Here is a 15973-nt window from a genome sequence, read left to right as displayed (position 1 = left end):
TGCAACATAAACGTTGGATGCAAAAATTAGTAACATTATTTTTTTTCGAATAAAAATTTAGACTTATATTTGGTAGAAAATTTGGTTAATCTTTGGATTATGGTAACTTGGCGATTATTTGGCGACCAACATTGCTACAGCAATTTGCTAGTTTTTGTTTGGACGCCATTTTTGTTTTCCCGAAGTAAAGGCATGCTTTTTTACTCAACACTTTTTTCCAACAATCTGCTAGCCGAATTACGCTTACGCTAGGACTTTTATGGAACAAAAACAAAAGTGCTTAATCATGACGAAGATTAGGTGTGAAATTGGGACAAAGTGCAGAATCGCCCACTGCTTGCCGCGTTTTTAAGAATTATACATACACGGTATCATCCATGTACACGTCGACCTATTTTCACATAAAAAAAATCCCAGAATTGCACAAAAATGGCATTGCGCACACTCTTGACTTTATCCATGTACACTGCTAAAATCCTAGCTAGTAATCTTTATCGCCTTACCGAAATTTCGCCAAACTACCTGTTACCATATTCCAAAGATTAGCCGAAAATTTATTTGCACTTTTTTTGTTTTGTCTGTATCTTTGCATTTTTAAAATTTAATTTCATTAAACTGGGCAATATTTGAATCTCTACATCATAAATTGCATGCTAAACTTGTTAGGAATTTTCTCCTTCCCTACCTTATACCTTTGTGGCATAATCGGAAGCATCTGTTTTGCTGTCGGGAGGGCCCACGTTTCCTGCTCCATGATACGTCTGATGATTCTGCAAATAAAGTATGTCGTAAATAATCGACCTTCGTCGTAGATAACTGATAAATGATTTAAATCTCAAACATGTTCTCTGGTTTTAAGGTTCTCTAAAAAATGGAATTCCAACAATAGCATTTCAAATGCTATCGAATTTAAACTGATACTTACAAACAATTTTCTAAAATATGTTAGAGAAAGGTAACGAAATTAACATTTTGAGCTCCGAACTTTTTCAGTTGCTTTCCCCTTATCAGCAACTATTTCTATTCTGGATTTATTAATATTTTATCGAAGGGTCTCTTATCTAAAAATTTTGTCTATAAAAAAGGTGTATAAGTTTTTACTGTTTATTTCTACTGTGTAGTATAATAACCTTTTTTTTTTCAATAAAAAGCAATTCTTTACTACTTTTCCTTATAGTTTTAACATTATAAGTTATTATTTTATTGATATGATGCTCGATGATAATTTTAGTATTAAAAAATTAAAGTTTATTTTCTTACGAAGAATAATTATGCATATGATTTTTCACATTCTGCTCAAATCAACATTTTTTTCAACAAACTGAACTTACGAAGTATCATCTAAATCAAGCAGTTCATAGAATTATTATAACATTTATAAGGTGATTAAGTAATTTTTATGTCGGTTTCATGGCTACTGTTCACTTTCGTTTGAATACAAAATAAATGTATCCGACTATATTTTGGAATGCCAGAAAAGGATTTTACTGTTTATGCTATAATAAAAGATGCTTGGTAATTTGAAGAGAACTCAGAAATAATTCAAAATAATCGATAACAAATTTTTACAAAATTCTTTCCGCCAAGTCCATGTATTTGGTGTAGTTTTATAACATTCATTCAAATTTCCATGCAGTTTCTAATTGATCTTTGATTTCAAAATTTCTTGCATTAGATATTTAACTTGTTTAGAAATAGGAATTTAAATTTTTTTTCTCTGTTTAATTTATAATTATTCATTGCAAAATATGATTCCCTGTTATTTTAAATTTGCTTTCAGACATATCAAAGGGTCAAAGGCAATCGCACAAACAGGCTGACATGTAAGTAAACATCTATTTTCATTCTCTGTATTAAATTCGCTACTCGAATAAATTTGACAACCACTAAACATGCATATTTTAAGATAACTGCTACGGTAAATGAACAGAAAATTATCGATTAGAAAATGGGAAGACTTTTAAACTTAGTAAAGAAAATAGAAATAACATCTTTTTATAATTATGGGGCGAATAATACCATATAATGCGTTAAGTTGAGGATTCATTATTTGAAATATATAACTATTTTCTATTTCTTTTATACTGCAAGAAAGACGCGTAGCGTAATGACTTGTGTATATCAGATTAAAACTTCAGTACAGTTGATTCAAAATTTTTCTTATGGAGTAGAATAAACGTAAAAACAGCGGTAGTAGAAATTAAATGAAATTTTCAATGTGATCCTTTGGTCACTAGCTTTATTCTCAAATAATTCCGCGTACGAACCGGATATACTTCACCGGATAATGATGCTAGTCTATTTCCTAATCGCTAATCGAGAGATCGCTAAGATGCTAATCGAGGTAGTCATTTTCTTTCTATAATTTAATTATTTTGTAAGGTCCCTCACTTGAAATTCTAAGTTAATGTTGGAAGTGAGGAACCTAGGAACTGATAAGCGAATAATCGCTAGAGTTCGAAGACAGGAAACAACAAGAGAGAAGGGTAAATAACCCTTTATTATTTCTATAAGATTTAACAAAAACTCCGCCTGGGTGGTGGTGGTGTGGTGGTGTATTTAATTATGGCAAAGCACACTAGGGCTATCTGCCTAAGGGGAGGGATGCCTTCGTGGAGGACTTTCTAACCGCCTGGGAGTGAACAAATAAAGTCCGCACTTTGGACTTGAACTTAAAAGACTAAGAATTAAACTAAAACTAAGATTAACTAACTAAGTATAGCCAAAGCTATCAAGGTACAATGAGAGTTGGTCCCTTAACCTATTTTACTACGAAGCTTAGCAAGGGCCTGAGTACGGCCGAGCGTATAACAGTTTTGAGAGAGAGAGAGAGCGGCCAAAAAGGCAGACGCGCGTAGTTCAGAAACTCTGTTTCTCTCTCTGTCTCGGTAAGTAACTTCGTGGTTTAAATACTGCTTCTTCTCATTAAATATTCAGCAAATTCCAAAACTACGTTCTGGCCGGAAGTAGTAAGTTGAAGTTAAGAATTTGACAGGAAAGGAACTTAAAATTTAACTGTTAATAAAATTAACATAATCCTTACAACTTTTATTCACCGTTTTACATTTGAGTAGCTAATATTCCGCTTTTCTACACGCAATTAAAAAAGTACATCAAACAATTTTAGAACTGCTAAACATATTTAAAATATAACTTTTAAATGCATATTCCAGATATAAATTTCGAGCTATGATTAGACGGTAGAATTAAATAATTAAATTGATTACCAGAACACAGAATAAATACTCTCATATTATTAAAAAAGTTCAATTGTATCAAATCGTGCTTATGTTTTTACGATGTGATGACTCGAGTAATCGTATCGTTGAAACAAAAGCACAGAATATGATAAAACACAATGAAGTTATTTTTCCTAATCCACAAAACAATGCATATTAAATATTTAAGCCTATTTAAATATTATATTGTAAAGCCTATTAAATAAAAATTTGTCTTTTATGCGTGATGCTATGGTATTATATTTTTTAATACAAGCTGCATATAAATTCTGAAGGGAGTGTTAAAAATATGGGGAAAAAAAAGTTATTTTTAAAGATTTCGAATTTTAATTATCAAAGAAATTTCTTTGTGCAGTAAAGAATTTTTCTCATAAAAACTCAAGACCAAAAAACTAATGTTTAATAATTTAAACGGTATTTCTTTTTTAAAGATATAACTGGGCTTAATCCCTGAAACTGGCAAATGTCAAATGTTGCCAATGTTTATCGTTGCCACTTTAACAACGAAGTACTTCTCAAACTTTGTAAGAAATCGGATCAAGAATCTAGCGTTTTCTTTTCTGTTTTTAGCCCAGAAGGGCTATTAGTCTCAAAACGAAATTTTGGGTCGAATCACTTTTCAACTTGTTGCTAATAAATATTATCGCCTTGTATTATATTTAAAGAAACTAAATAATAAAGAAACTACATGAATGTATGCATGTTTCTCGCATTGTTAAAAAATAACGGTACCTAGAGTCATCAAATTTTGAAGGACGCCTGGAAGCCGAATTTGGAATTTGTTTTACTGTCTATCGCATATTTTGTAAAACTTTAAAGAATTTTTGATGAAAAAATTCAGCAATTTCAAAGCGAGCAAAGGCAACACTGTAATTAATAAAAACATTTTTATCTCTATTGCGCGAGACTGTCTATCGGAAATTCTAAAGATATGCAGTTTTTGAATATTTTTAGCCCAATTTGGCATTAGTCCAAATGTTCTTGAAACAGGTATGTGTCTGTAAGTCCGTTTGGGCGTAATGCAAAATTTGAAAGCTTTCAAATTTTATTTTATTTATTTATTTTTGTCTTTATATTTAAAGTAAAATAAAGGTTGTACTTTTAGTAAAATAAAGGTTGTTATAGTATGCATAGACATGCTATAAATGAACTATATCTTACTTTTTGACATTCTCAAGCAGCTCGATGCGTCATAAAAAGGAAGAAATGGGATGACCCGAGCTGCCCAGATCGCTCGCAAGAAGAAACAATGCATCTTTTACCTCCTGGTCTCAGAAAGGTTAGTACTGCAATTTCAATAGTTTATATGTTTTTCTATTTTTCATGTTGCTATAATTACCATTTCGATTTCAAATGGATAATGAGAAAAAATTCAAATGAAATATGTTGTAAGTATCTTGATTCCAGCATAATCATACTTATTACTAGACAATATATTAGTAAAAATCTTTAATCATGTACTGCAAAATAACTACCATCGACTTCTTTTTGAAGTATTTATATTCAGCACGGTTGTTATTTGACAGCTCAAATTATTTTCACTTATGACAACAATGAAATGTTTTGGAGTTTTGTTTTTGGAGAAAATTAGCTTAAACAAAGGAAGACTGCATGTAGAAAATCGTCTTTGCCTTAAATTATCCAACGCAACATCATTACGAAAATGGAAAAATTCAAAATTATTTGTTCTAATAAATTGAAAGAAACTTGGGTAATTTCACCATCCCTCCCATAGATGTATTAACCTTTTTTACGTGGGCTACAGAGATTATTATATATATATGTAATAATAAAATTCCATAGTCAAGAATACACTTAAAATTCTAACTGTATGTTCTTTTCATTTTTAATGGCGACGTTCTCTTATTTGAAAGTACGTGGAATTAAATCCACAGCCCCGTAGTCAAGTTGTTTTTCCCGCCTTTTCTACACGTACAGTTTTTAGAATGTTCTGGAGATATTTAAAGCGAACTGGATTGGCTGACGTCATTTCTTGGAAGCTCCGCCTTTCCAGAGGCTATAAAAGGAGTCGCAAAGGAATATCCTGGGGCTTTTTCTTAAATGTCACGATGCAGTAAACTTCATACAAAAAGTTATTAGTAATTCTTTTTATTTACTCCGGATATCTGATTTTGTAAATGCTATTTTCTCCTGAATAATAATAAATGGATCCTGTTTTTTTAAACTTATCGTCTGATAATTCAAGCTACGACTGCATTTATGATTCTTCAACAATCTATTTATTCCTGACAAAAGCTGGTACATCACACACATATATATATATATTAAAGTCATATTGTAGAGACATTAGGTTATTTCGAAGTAGAAGATGTGAAAACTGAGCAATGCCCTCGCCGGAACTCGAATCTCGGACCTCTCGAGAACACGCCGAGTGTGCTGACCACTACACCACGAAGGCATGCTAAGAAAGTGAGAGAATTACCCTATAACATAGTCAAGTATTCAGTTAGAAAGGAACAGAAAAACATATCAGCAGGATAGGACATCTCCTGCTGCACATTAAGTAACAAATTTTGGTACTTTTCCGTTTTGCCGGCGCAAACGAGAAAGTCGCCAATAATGGTACAACTGATGCCAAATGGAATATCTTCGCTGGCAACCTTTTACGCTTCATTTTCAAAACAAGTCGCAGCCATTTCTTATCAGATTGATCATTTCTTTTAATACTGGCATGCAATTACATAGAATTTTTGCCTAGATAGTTAAATTTTATGCCCTAAGACCATTCGCGGTAATTAAATCAATTAGGATTCAATCACACCGCTCACCAGAAGGCGAAAATATAGAAAAGGCAAAATCAAGGGTTAAATTCATCATTTCTAATGGGAATGCACTAGCGAAGTAAAGCAATGCGGTTTTACATAATTTTTGAGTAAGCTTATTCGTACGAATTGAAATAATTCTTGCATTTAAACTTATTTTAAACTTTGCATTATATTCTTGCATTCATGCATTTATTCCAAATTAAGATTTAACTTGAAATTAATGTAGATAATTACTGAAAGAGTTAGTTTTTTGTAGCGTAGTTTACGTGAGATGAGATCACTTGGGTCACGTGATACGAACCGGGGAATCAGGATGTTGAACCATGAAAGCATGGTAAATTTTAAATTAATGTATTTTTACAAATTTATTGCCTTTATTTACAGGCCTTTTTACAAAATTTTAAACCATATTAAAATGTTTATGCCTTCAAAATAAAAAAATTCTTAGAACTAACATTTGTTCGCCAACAAAGTTAGCTTGGCGACATTTGCGCCGGCGAAACAGAAAAGTACCCAAATTTTAAATATCCATCATAAAGCCTCATTGAATATAGTAAATGTGTGAGACATATATGTCCCAGCCCTCAGGAAAAGGTTAAACTCATTATAAACATACAACTGTAAATGATAGTATCATTGCAAGAAAAAAAATCTGGTTCTTAACTCCAAAACGTAAGGCTTGAAATCCAGAAGACAATAATTTCTTTTGAAGCTAGAATGAGTATGCATTATTAATCTTATTTCATGATTCTTATTTTTATTAGGATTTTTCATTCTTCCTGGAACGATTTAATCGAATTTTCTTTCTTTAGAGAGAAAGCCAGGAACTTGAACCAGAAACCTCTATAGACAGTCGGACGGCGGCTGATTTTAACTGGGCTGTCACAGCTAGACTTCACGCTATTGCGACACTGCAAAGGGCGCTTCCTGGTAAGTGCAGTGTATTTTTTTACGCAAGCCACTGTAAATTTTAAATTCTTTCAATTAAAATTGATATTGTTGCGTTTTTCTTTTCTGACACCAGTTGTTACGTTATTTTCTTCCTTCACGTTCGTACGGGGATCGTAGATTTGAAGTGAATAACTACGACACTCAGATGAAGTATCGAAACACACTTTATTTATCAATATTAATCAGGACAGCTCCAATAACACTTTTTACAGTCTTCGAAGATCTACTATAAACACGCTGGAACAATCAGCGACACAGCCTTCACACTGTCAAGCAATAAGGGTGGAGACAGCTTCCTGCAAAGCACCCGACTCTGCTTTCCGGAGTACAGCTCCCGACTCTGCTTGGTCGTTCTCGGAACTCCACGTACTCTCGAGACTCTCCACGCTACAACTCGCGATGCACTCGACGACACACGAGCACAGCTCCCGACTCTTCGGTTCAGTCGTTCCCGGAGCTCAACACGCTCTCTCGACGATGCACTAAAAGACTCTCTCGATTCACTCGACGACCCACTCGGCACTCGCTGCCCGGCTGTCAACTCGATCGACTCCGCAGGGATTGACTCGCTAGACGAGACGCACTCGATACTAACAATCTCACACTCTATGCGAGGCACACACACTACCTGACTGCGGACCAGCAGGGTTTATATAGCTTTCGACTTGTGTTCGAGAACATTCTGGGCTAAACCGGTAAGAATTCGTTCTAGAAGGTTCTCCATCAGTCCATGGCATATCGCCAAATGTCGCCAAATGTGGCAACCCTGCCTTCCCTTGACACTTTATGGCAACCCTAAAACTGCTTTGCGGGGAAGCCATCTCACCGCGCCTGTACGTTTCGTAACAATATGCACAAGGTTTTGATATGGATTTATTATGAACTCTAAGATATTATAGAGGATGTAAAAGCTCCAAAGCTTCGATTCAGTTTTTTTGTGATAGAAATTGACAATCTTTCTTGACAATGCCCAGACACATCTCGCAGTAGATTCACAACAGCTGCTACTGCGGTTCAATGAATGCAAATTTTGGTGTGAAGTTTTGTAGCACATATCTTATAGTTTCGATCTTAACTTCTAATGCTCCTGTTCTCCCAAAATTGAAACTGTCGGAGCGGTAGAATCGCTGAACGCTGCTAGTGCCGACCTGGTTCGATTCCAGACGAACGAGTTGGCTTTTCCAGGTTTTTGCCATAGGCAACGTGTATACTAGCCAGTTTCCCTTAGAAAATATTCCACGAGGTCATCCCTTCCCCTTAGGCAGATAGCTAAAGTGTGCTGTGCTATATTCTATCAAACCAAAGCAAACTAAATATTAAAGTAATTTTTGGATAGAAGGTGCTTTTGTAACAAACAAACAAACAAAAAAGAGAACGGAAAATAACGTAAACAACATTCTTCCGTTACGGAGAATACTTCAGTGTCATGCAGAATAATTACCGAAGCTATATGCCTTAAATTAAAAAGATCTTATTTTTTATTTAACGTTTTACAAACTTAAAAAAAAAAGTATTTCTTTTTGAGCGCTGTGCGTAAAACACATCCTGACGAACACACTAAACATGCACTAACGAATTTCTGTAATATCTGAGAGACAGCATAAAGCCAAAACTTCATAACGGATTCAGAGACAGTAAGACAGATTAGTACTATTGCGTCTTTGACGATCCGTGCAAATTCGCAAATTCAGTCAGTCTAGCTTAGATTCGAAAGCACTGAATTGCAACCAACTTACCGCGAGATTAAATACAACATGTTTCCCATAATTTTTATTCTACAGATCTCCAACATCGATTTCTTAACATGTTGCTAAAAGTAAAACATGAGAAGTTGCTCTGTTAGTACGGTGATAAAGAAATCTGCTGTCATAGCCTTGGGTCTGGTTTTGAAACCCGACGAATGCGCGGATATTTGTAAGTGTATAACTGGGAATTTAGAATACTGGCCAGTGAAACGTTCTCTGGCGACGTTGATAGAAGTTAAGCAGGCATGGAAAACCCTCGGATCCATCCACCCAGGGATTCTCCCTCAAAACTGTGGCGGATGTGTACTAGCTCGTACTGTCACTTATAAGCTGCGCAAGGTCTAAGCCAATGGTAGGCGCAATCATTGCCTGTTGGCCACGATAAAATTCTTGCATTTGATCTGATGTCACTAGAAGATAAGTGAGATAAGTCATAGATATAATAAGATAACGTTATAATAGTGATGATGAAATTTCTTCAAATTTATGCTTATTCATGTATTGTTTTCCTGTAGAATATGCTGCAAGAAAATTTGAAGTTGCAGAGGACGAAAATCAAGAACTCAACGTTGACGGAGATGACAGTGCAACGTATGGGCAACCTCAGTATCCTTTTTAATCGGTTATAAAATCTATTTAACTTTTCTCTCTTATTTATAGTATTATAAAAAATAATGGCGTACAGATATTATAGCTACGTTAAACAGAACAATGTAATATTCCTTGACCGTGCCTGTAGTTATACGGAAGCTGATGTGATAACGTGCTCTACGGAGGACAACGCTGACAGTAAAGATCAAATAAGAAGAATACAGGCTAAGTACGTGATATTATTTCTTTTACAAACCTAGTAACAATAAAAATGTTTTGTGATAAGCTAAGAAAAATTACATTTGCGCAAAGACACTGAAAAGATAAAAGATGCTATAATGTATAATTATAAAATAAATTCGGAATATATTTCTATAAAATATCATGTATGTTTTAACTATAAAAGCATACAACATCAAATCCTTAGCGAAAACGGTTGCGAAATTTTTATATGTTTCATCCAAGCTGATATAGTTCTTTCTTTCTACTTCCTTGTAAGAAGTAAAATTTCCCAAATCCACTCTGACTATTGTTTTCCCTTGACGTCTCTGCGTACGTACGGAATAAAAAACGCTTTATTCCGAAATGAATTTCAAAATTGACTTTTTTTCGTGACATCTGTACATAAGTAAATATTTCATATAACTCAAAAAACGATTAGCCGTAGAACACTGAAATTTTGTACATGGGACTGCTATAATATCTAGTTGTGCAATTCCCTTTTTTTGTTTTAACAGGCAGTATTAAAAGTCTGTGTATGTATATATATATATATATGTATAAAACGTATACATTGACTACCAATAAGTATTTGGACACTTGGTGATAGAAAAGAAAAACTAACTTTATTCAAAATCAATAGTTGGTAGAGCCTCCACGAGAGGTAATTACAGCGTGGACCCTCCGGGGCATACTTTCCACAAGTCTTTGTATGACAGCTAGTGGTATTTTCTTTCACTTGGCTTGGAGAAGACATAGAAGTTCCTTCATCGATTTTGCACGGGTAGTGCACCCCTGAATTCGGCGATGCAACTCGTCCCAGAGGTTCTCGATAGAGTTCAGGTCTGGACTCTGGGCAGACCAGTCCATTCGATGAACTCCATTGCCACCATACCAAGCCTTGGTTAACGTCGAAACATGACAACTGGCATTGTCGTCCTGAAAGTAACAGGGGACCAACCCGTAAAACTGCCACAACGGAGGAAACACACTGTCATCCAAAATAGTGCAGTAGGCATCGGAGTTGAGCTTACCATGAATAGGGACCGAAGGTCCCAGCCCATAACAGGAGAAATACCCCAGACCATAATTCCACCTCCGCCGAACTTGACTGTTGGCACAATGCATTCTGGCAGGAGACGTTCTCCAGGTAGACGCCAGACCCAGACCCTGCCATCCAAACGGTAAAGGGTGAACCTTGATTCGTCACTCCAAAGAACCCGTTTCCACTGATCTCTACGGTCCACTTTCGATGTGCTTTCCACCACATTAACCGAGCATTGCGGTTGGACTTTGTGATCAAAGGCTTATGGGCAGCAGCACGACCATGAAAACCAAGCATATGTGCTTCCTTACGGGTAATATTCATTGAAACAATACTCCAGGATGCCTGTTGAAACTCCTCGCGGATGAGGGCCATCGGTTGGGTGCGGTTCTTCCGAATTTCTCTGGACAGCACTCGTCGGTCTCTATCCCCCAGTTTTGTTGGTCTACCGACTCAGGGCACATTCCGACAATCACCGTTCACATTCCATTTCTTAATCACATAGGCCACTGTCGATTTTGGGTACTTCGGATCGCTAGATATGTCCCTTAAGGATCGGCCACATTTGTGATACCCGATAATTATACCTTTCTCGAAATCAGAGAGCTCCGAACTGCGAGGCATCTTGCATGCGACTAAAGCCGATGCTGTTTCCTACACGATATATACCGGCGGAGTCCGTGACGTACCTTAGAACCGCAGATATCATCATTTGCATAGGTGTCCAAATACTTATTGGTAGTCAGTGTATATGTATATACATTATTTATTCTACTGTTTTTCTTTTAATTTTCCACAATAGTGCATATTAACTTTCATACTTTCATAAATATTTTATTCTACTTTTTTTTTTTTTTTTTTTTTTTATTTTTTCACAACAGTGTATATTAGCATTCAAATTAGCATTCAAAAATGCATCAATTTTGCCATTTTTGACCCCAATAACACTTTTCTGCGTTCTAAATTTCACTTCGAATTTCCTAGGAGATAATTTCCTAGGATCGATTAATTAATTTAGAATAATTCGAGGAAATACACTCATGTCCATAAATTAAGGATAATGCAAAATCTGGCAAAGGAAGAGTTAGAAGCAAAACAAATTTGACTTATTTGTAAAGCTTATTTATTAAACAAAAGGTAAAGAGCAAAAAAAGATGCTATATGTTTGATATTATTAAAAAAATTAGCGATTTCTTCTCCCTGGAGCAAATTACAAAAAAAAAAAAAATAAATAAATAAATAAAAAAAAAACTATTTACAAAAAAACCAATATTACATGGTTGGTATGATTGCTAATACATGGTATGTCTCCCAGACGATGCAATACAGTCCGTACAACGCCTAGGCATGCTGAGTATCAAACTATCGATCTGATCTTGGGCGATATTAAACCACTCAAAAAGCAATGCTCTCCGAATTTCCGGTAGACATGTAGGAGGAGGTTGACGAGCTGCAACTCGTCGGCCAAGCATGTCCCACACGTGCTCTACTGGATTCAAGTCGGTGAGAATGCTGGCCAGTCCATACGGGTGATATCTTCCGATTGAAGGCATTCACTTACGATGCTTGTAACTGCCAAATACCGGTCCTCATTCGGCGTTGTAACTCTGGGGCGACCTGTGCTGTAACGTCTACTCACCTTATCGTCATCTTGGAATCGTTACCAAAGCCTGGAGATGACACTCTGGGCAATTCCAAGTTCGTCTGATACTTCTAGTTGGATACGCCCACATTCCAGACGGATGATAATCGTACCACGTAAAAAATCATCCAAATTCGTCTTTTGTATCATAACTATTCGGTTATTGCACTGAAATTCTTATATAGCGCCTGCGAACAATTTTACTTCTTTGCCTGTATTCCTTAAATATCACTCTCTTACACTCTCGTCATTGTGTCGTACCATCGGTGTCATCTGGTTACTTCCTAAAATTTGCATATGATTCTTGAAGATGTGTGTAGTGATTTTACAGGTGCTATATTTATTTTAGAGTTCGATTTCCGCTTGACTCCGAATTATCCTTAATTTATGGACATGAGTGTAAATTTAAGAAATGCAACAAGAAGTGCGTATAATTTAACAGGCCGTAAAAGGAAGTCATGTCGTGTCTACATTAGATTGTTCAAGCAAGTTAATACGATAATTTTAACACTAGATTTTGCTACAATTTCTATTTTGTGCTGCATTGAAATACCAGATATTTAACGTCGGTAAAACAGCAATTGCATATGCATATAATAACCGAAAAAGTAAACTTTACTCACACGCTTGTCACTTGGAAATGAAAGCTTCAAATAAATAACAAGTTATAGTTGGATTTTGTATTTGGACTTAATATTGGGAATTATTTTACTTTGCAAATTATTTCTCATTTTTATTGATGCCTGCATGAACAGTAATTGTGAAGACCTGTCTGTGGTATATGTGCAAATACGTCTAAATTTAACATGTTGATATTTACTTGAACTTTTCACAAATTAAATTTGAGTTTTATTTTGTATATATTGCAAGAGTTCTTAAATTATTTTAAAAGATTATAAACTACATTTTTCACCATAATTTATAAATTTCATTAATTTTTAGTGAATCGAATTATCAGAGGCATTCTGAATCATCTCAATGGACAGTTAATGGAGGTAAGTTAATAAACTTCTTCTGCATTTCCAAGCAATGTATTGCATTTCTAAATAAATATGGATTGCATGGTGATTCCGTTTTTTAATTTTACAAATATTTTATGCATTTTTCACAGGAAACAATAACGGAGAAGGGCAAGAAGTCACAAGTACCTGTGTGAGCAATAATGATGCAAGGTAAAAATAAAATTAATAATTAAATTATAATTAAGAATAGTTGTTAATTAAATTACAAAGAAAACATTATTGAATTAATTATAAAAATAAAGCTATAAATTAAGATAAAAATAAAATAAACGTATTTAATTAAGATTTAATTTATCAGCACCTTGTATCTATCTCTTTCCAGAGGAGTGATTAAGAACGGGAGTAATTAATAATCTATTAGGAACTGCTTTTTTAAAAATATGCCTTTCATTAATGGCATTGGAAATTAATTAAATTTAATAGCGAGTTGCCCACCAGCGGCCGAGCGGTAAAGTCGCTGAACACTGGTAGTTCGGTCCGAGGTTCGAATCCCGCGAACGGGCTGGCTGCATGGGCGTTTTCGTGGTTTTCCCCATGTGTAACGTGTATACGAGCCAGTTTCCCTTAGAAAGTCCTCCACGAAGGCATCCCTCCCCTTAGGCAGATAGCCCTAGTGTGCTTTGCCATAATTAAATACACCACTTAATAGCGAGTTTTAGAAGAGTGTTCTCTTTTATGCAGATTAAAATCTAGCATGATGTAGGGCAGCTTAGTGTTGAAAGTTGACGTAAATATTATCTATTCTAAGTGAAATTTGCATCGATAATACAGAAAAAACTTATAGGAGAACCTAAGATAAATTCTAAAAGTTTTACTTTTGTTCGTTGTAATTATTATTACAAAATTGTTTCTCAATTCGTATTCATTTGCATGCAATAAAATTTATACTTTGCTCCGATTTATATACTTACAGTTATTATACAACTTCTTATCTTGAGTTCGTTATTTGGTGCCTGAAAAGGTCTGATTATGTAGGGTTTTAGTTATAAACAACGTATACACTTACCATTTTTCCTTGCAAAGCGTCTCTTCATAAACCTCATGCCTTGTAAGATAAATAACTTTTAAATGCTTTGCCTTCATAATATACTAATTTAATTTATACGAGTGGCTATACTTCTAAAATCCGTGCTTCAAATGTCTCAGATATTTGAAGATACTTATGCATATTTTGAAGATACCCCTTATTGTCTCAGATACTTTTATGATTCCGTGAGCATTTTCTTGTCCAGAGTACTTAGTGGAAGAGCGTAAATTTTTGCAGTTTCATTTCTTTTTGATTAACCCTTTCCGGCACGCTACCTTTTAAAGTCGAAGTTTTGATAAAAAAAAAGTTAGGCACTCTAATTAGGCATAGAGGAGTACGCAAGTAAAATTTTGTGAAGATAGCGCTTATCGTTTTAATTCTGTGGGGGTGCCTAAGTGGGCACACTGATTGAATAGAGCTTAGAAAAGAGTGCTGAAACGAGCATTGTTGTCAATGAACTGACCGACGAGATGCGTAGAAACAAAGAATAAAGACTCTCGGTTCACCTAGAATTCGCCGTTTGATTTTAAGCAAGATTTCAAGGTAAAAATTTAAAACTAATATAGAATAAGAAGATTAGCATACAGCCAAAAAAATAACATAGAAATTTCTTTTCAAAGAATTCCTTTTATACCCTAAAAAAATCTGAAAGATTTCTTTGAAAAATGAGAGTCTTAAAATATATGGACTAGTTTATGTTGATCTGCCATCTACTATAAATAAAGAAGTTTCAAAGTAACCTTTAGTAACCTATAAATCTTTTTTCATTCAATTTTTCTGTGCGTACCGAAGGAAATTTTTAGGTGTGTCCAGACCGGACACACTGTGCCGCAAAGGGTTAAGTATTTCATTCTAATCTTAACGGTTAATCTGTTTTACTAGCGAATGAAAAATCCGTGGTTCGGATGACCTGGCAAGTGCAGGGTTGATTTCTTACATCCCCCGTCTCCAATGATGGAGGGGGGCTTAAGATTCTCTACAGTACTGAAGGGGTGACTGGGTTTTCAAAACGAAAAACGTGAAACTATACTTTCTCCAGGATCCGGAACACGGATACTTGAACCGTATCGCTAGCAGGATGTTACACCACAAGAGAGCGTACGGAGAAATATAATAAATATTTATATTCTCACGTACTTAAAGGGGGAACGGGAGAAGTATGAGTCTAGTCCACCAAATCAAGTGGTGACTAGTTATCTTCAACATTTTAGTCCGTGTGCCACTGTAGAGACGACTGGTCTTTTTGACCAAGAACCATCAAAAAATAAATTGCGTTGTTGTCAGGATCATCTAGCAGCTAGTTAGATGAGTCAACCATTCACACTACAACAGCGCATATGCGAATGATGGAATAATTCCTCAAAAAAGTGCAAAATATTTTCATGGTAATTTAAACCAGATGCTACACGCATTTTATCAAAAACATTTTCTCTAAGTATTGATTATAAAAATAAGTTTTTTTTTAAGGCAAGGTCATTTTTTGTAATTTTTTAAAAAATTCATAAAAATTTACCAAATTAAGTCTCCCGGCGTTACCTCTTGAGTATTGTATTGTAGAGCGATATCGTTTCTATCTATACGTTATTGCAGTCGCTGGTTTGTTTAATAGATTAGTGCAAAGTACGCAATAGAGTTCTTGCTAAAGAGAACTGACACCTATTTATATTGCACCTAGGGAAGACAATAAGAACGTCCATAAGACCTAA

At 35.0% G+C, this 15973-nt stretch overlaps 1 protein-coding gene across 2 annotated transcripts in view; it reads left to right on the top strand.

The window, feature by feature from the left end:
* LOC118201311 (E3 ubiquitin-protein ligase Rnf220-like) overlaps positions 1-15973 on the top strand; it is a 126359-nt gene that overhangs the window by 87524 nt on the left and 22862 nt on the right. Inside the window, exons 6-12 of one of the 2 annotated variants that reach the window (XM_085818024.1) lie at positions 1781-1823; positions 4418-4518; positions 6838-6955; positions 9237-9327; positions 9461-9541; positions 13161-13213; positions 13330-13390. In XM_085818024.1, the coding sequence (XP_085674150.1) occupies positions 1781-1823; positions 4418-4518; positions 6838-6955; positions 9237-9327; positions 9461-9541; positions 13161-13213; positions 13330-13390 (548 nt within the window). The remainder of the gene's footprint in view (positions 1-1780; positions 1824-4417; positions 4519-6837; positions 6956-9236; positions 9328-9460; positions 9542-13160; positions 13214-13329; positions 13391-15973) is intronic. The other variant, XM_085818026.1, reaches the window with a different exon arrangement.

The sequence above is a fragment of the Stegodyphus dumicola genome, chromosome 6 (genome assembly GCF_044657685.1).
Source record: "Stegodyphus dumicola isolate Sdum_Otavi_A_Nest chromosome 6, ASM4465768v1".
NCBI lineage: Eukaryota > Metazoa > Arthropoda > Arachnida > Araneae > Eresidae > Stegodyphus > Stegodyphus dumicola.
Note: the sequence above shows the minus strand (reverse complement) of the source record. Positions and strands in the feature narration are given on the sequence as shown.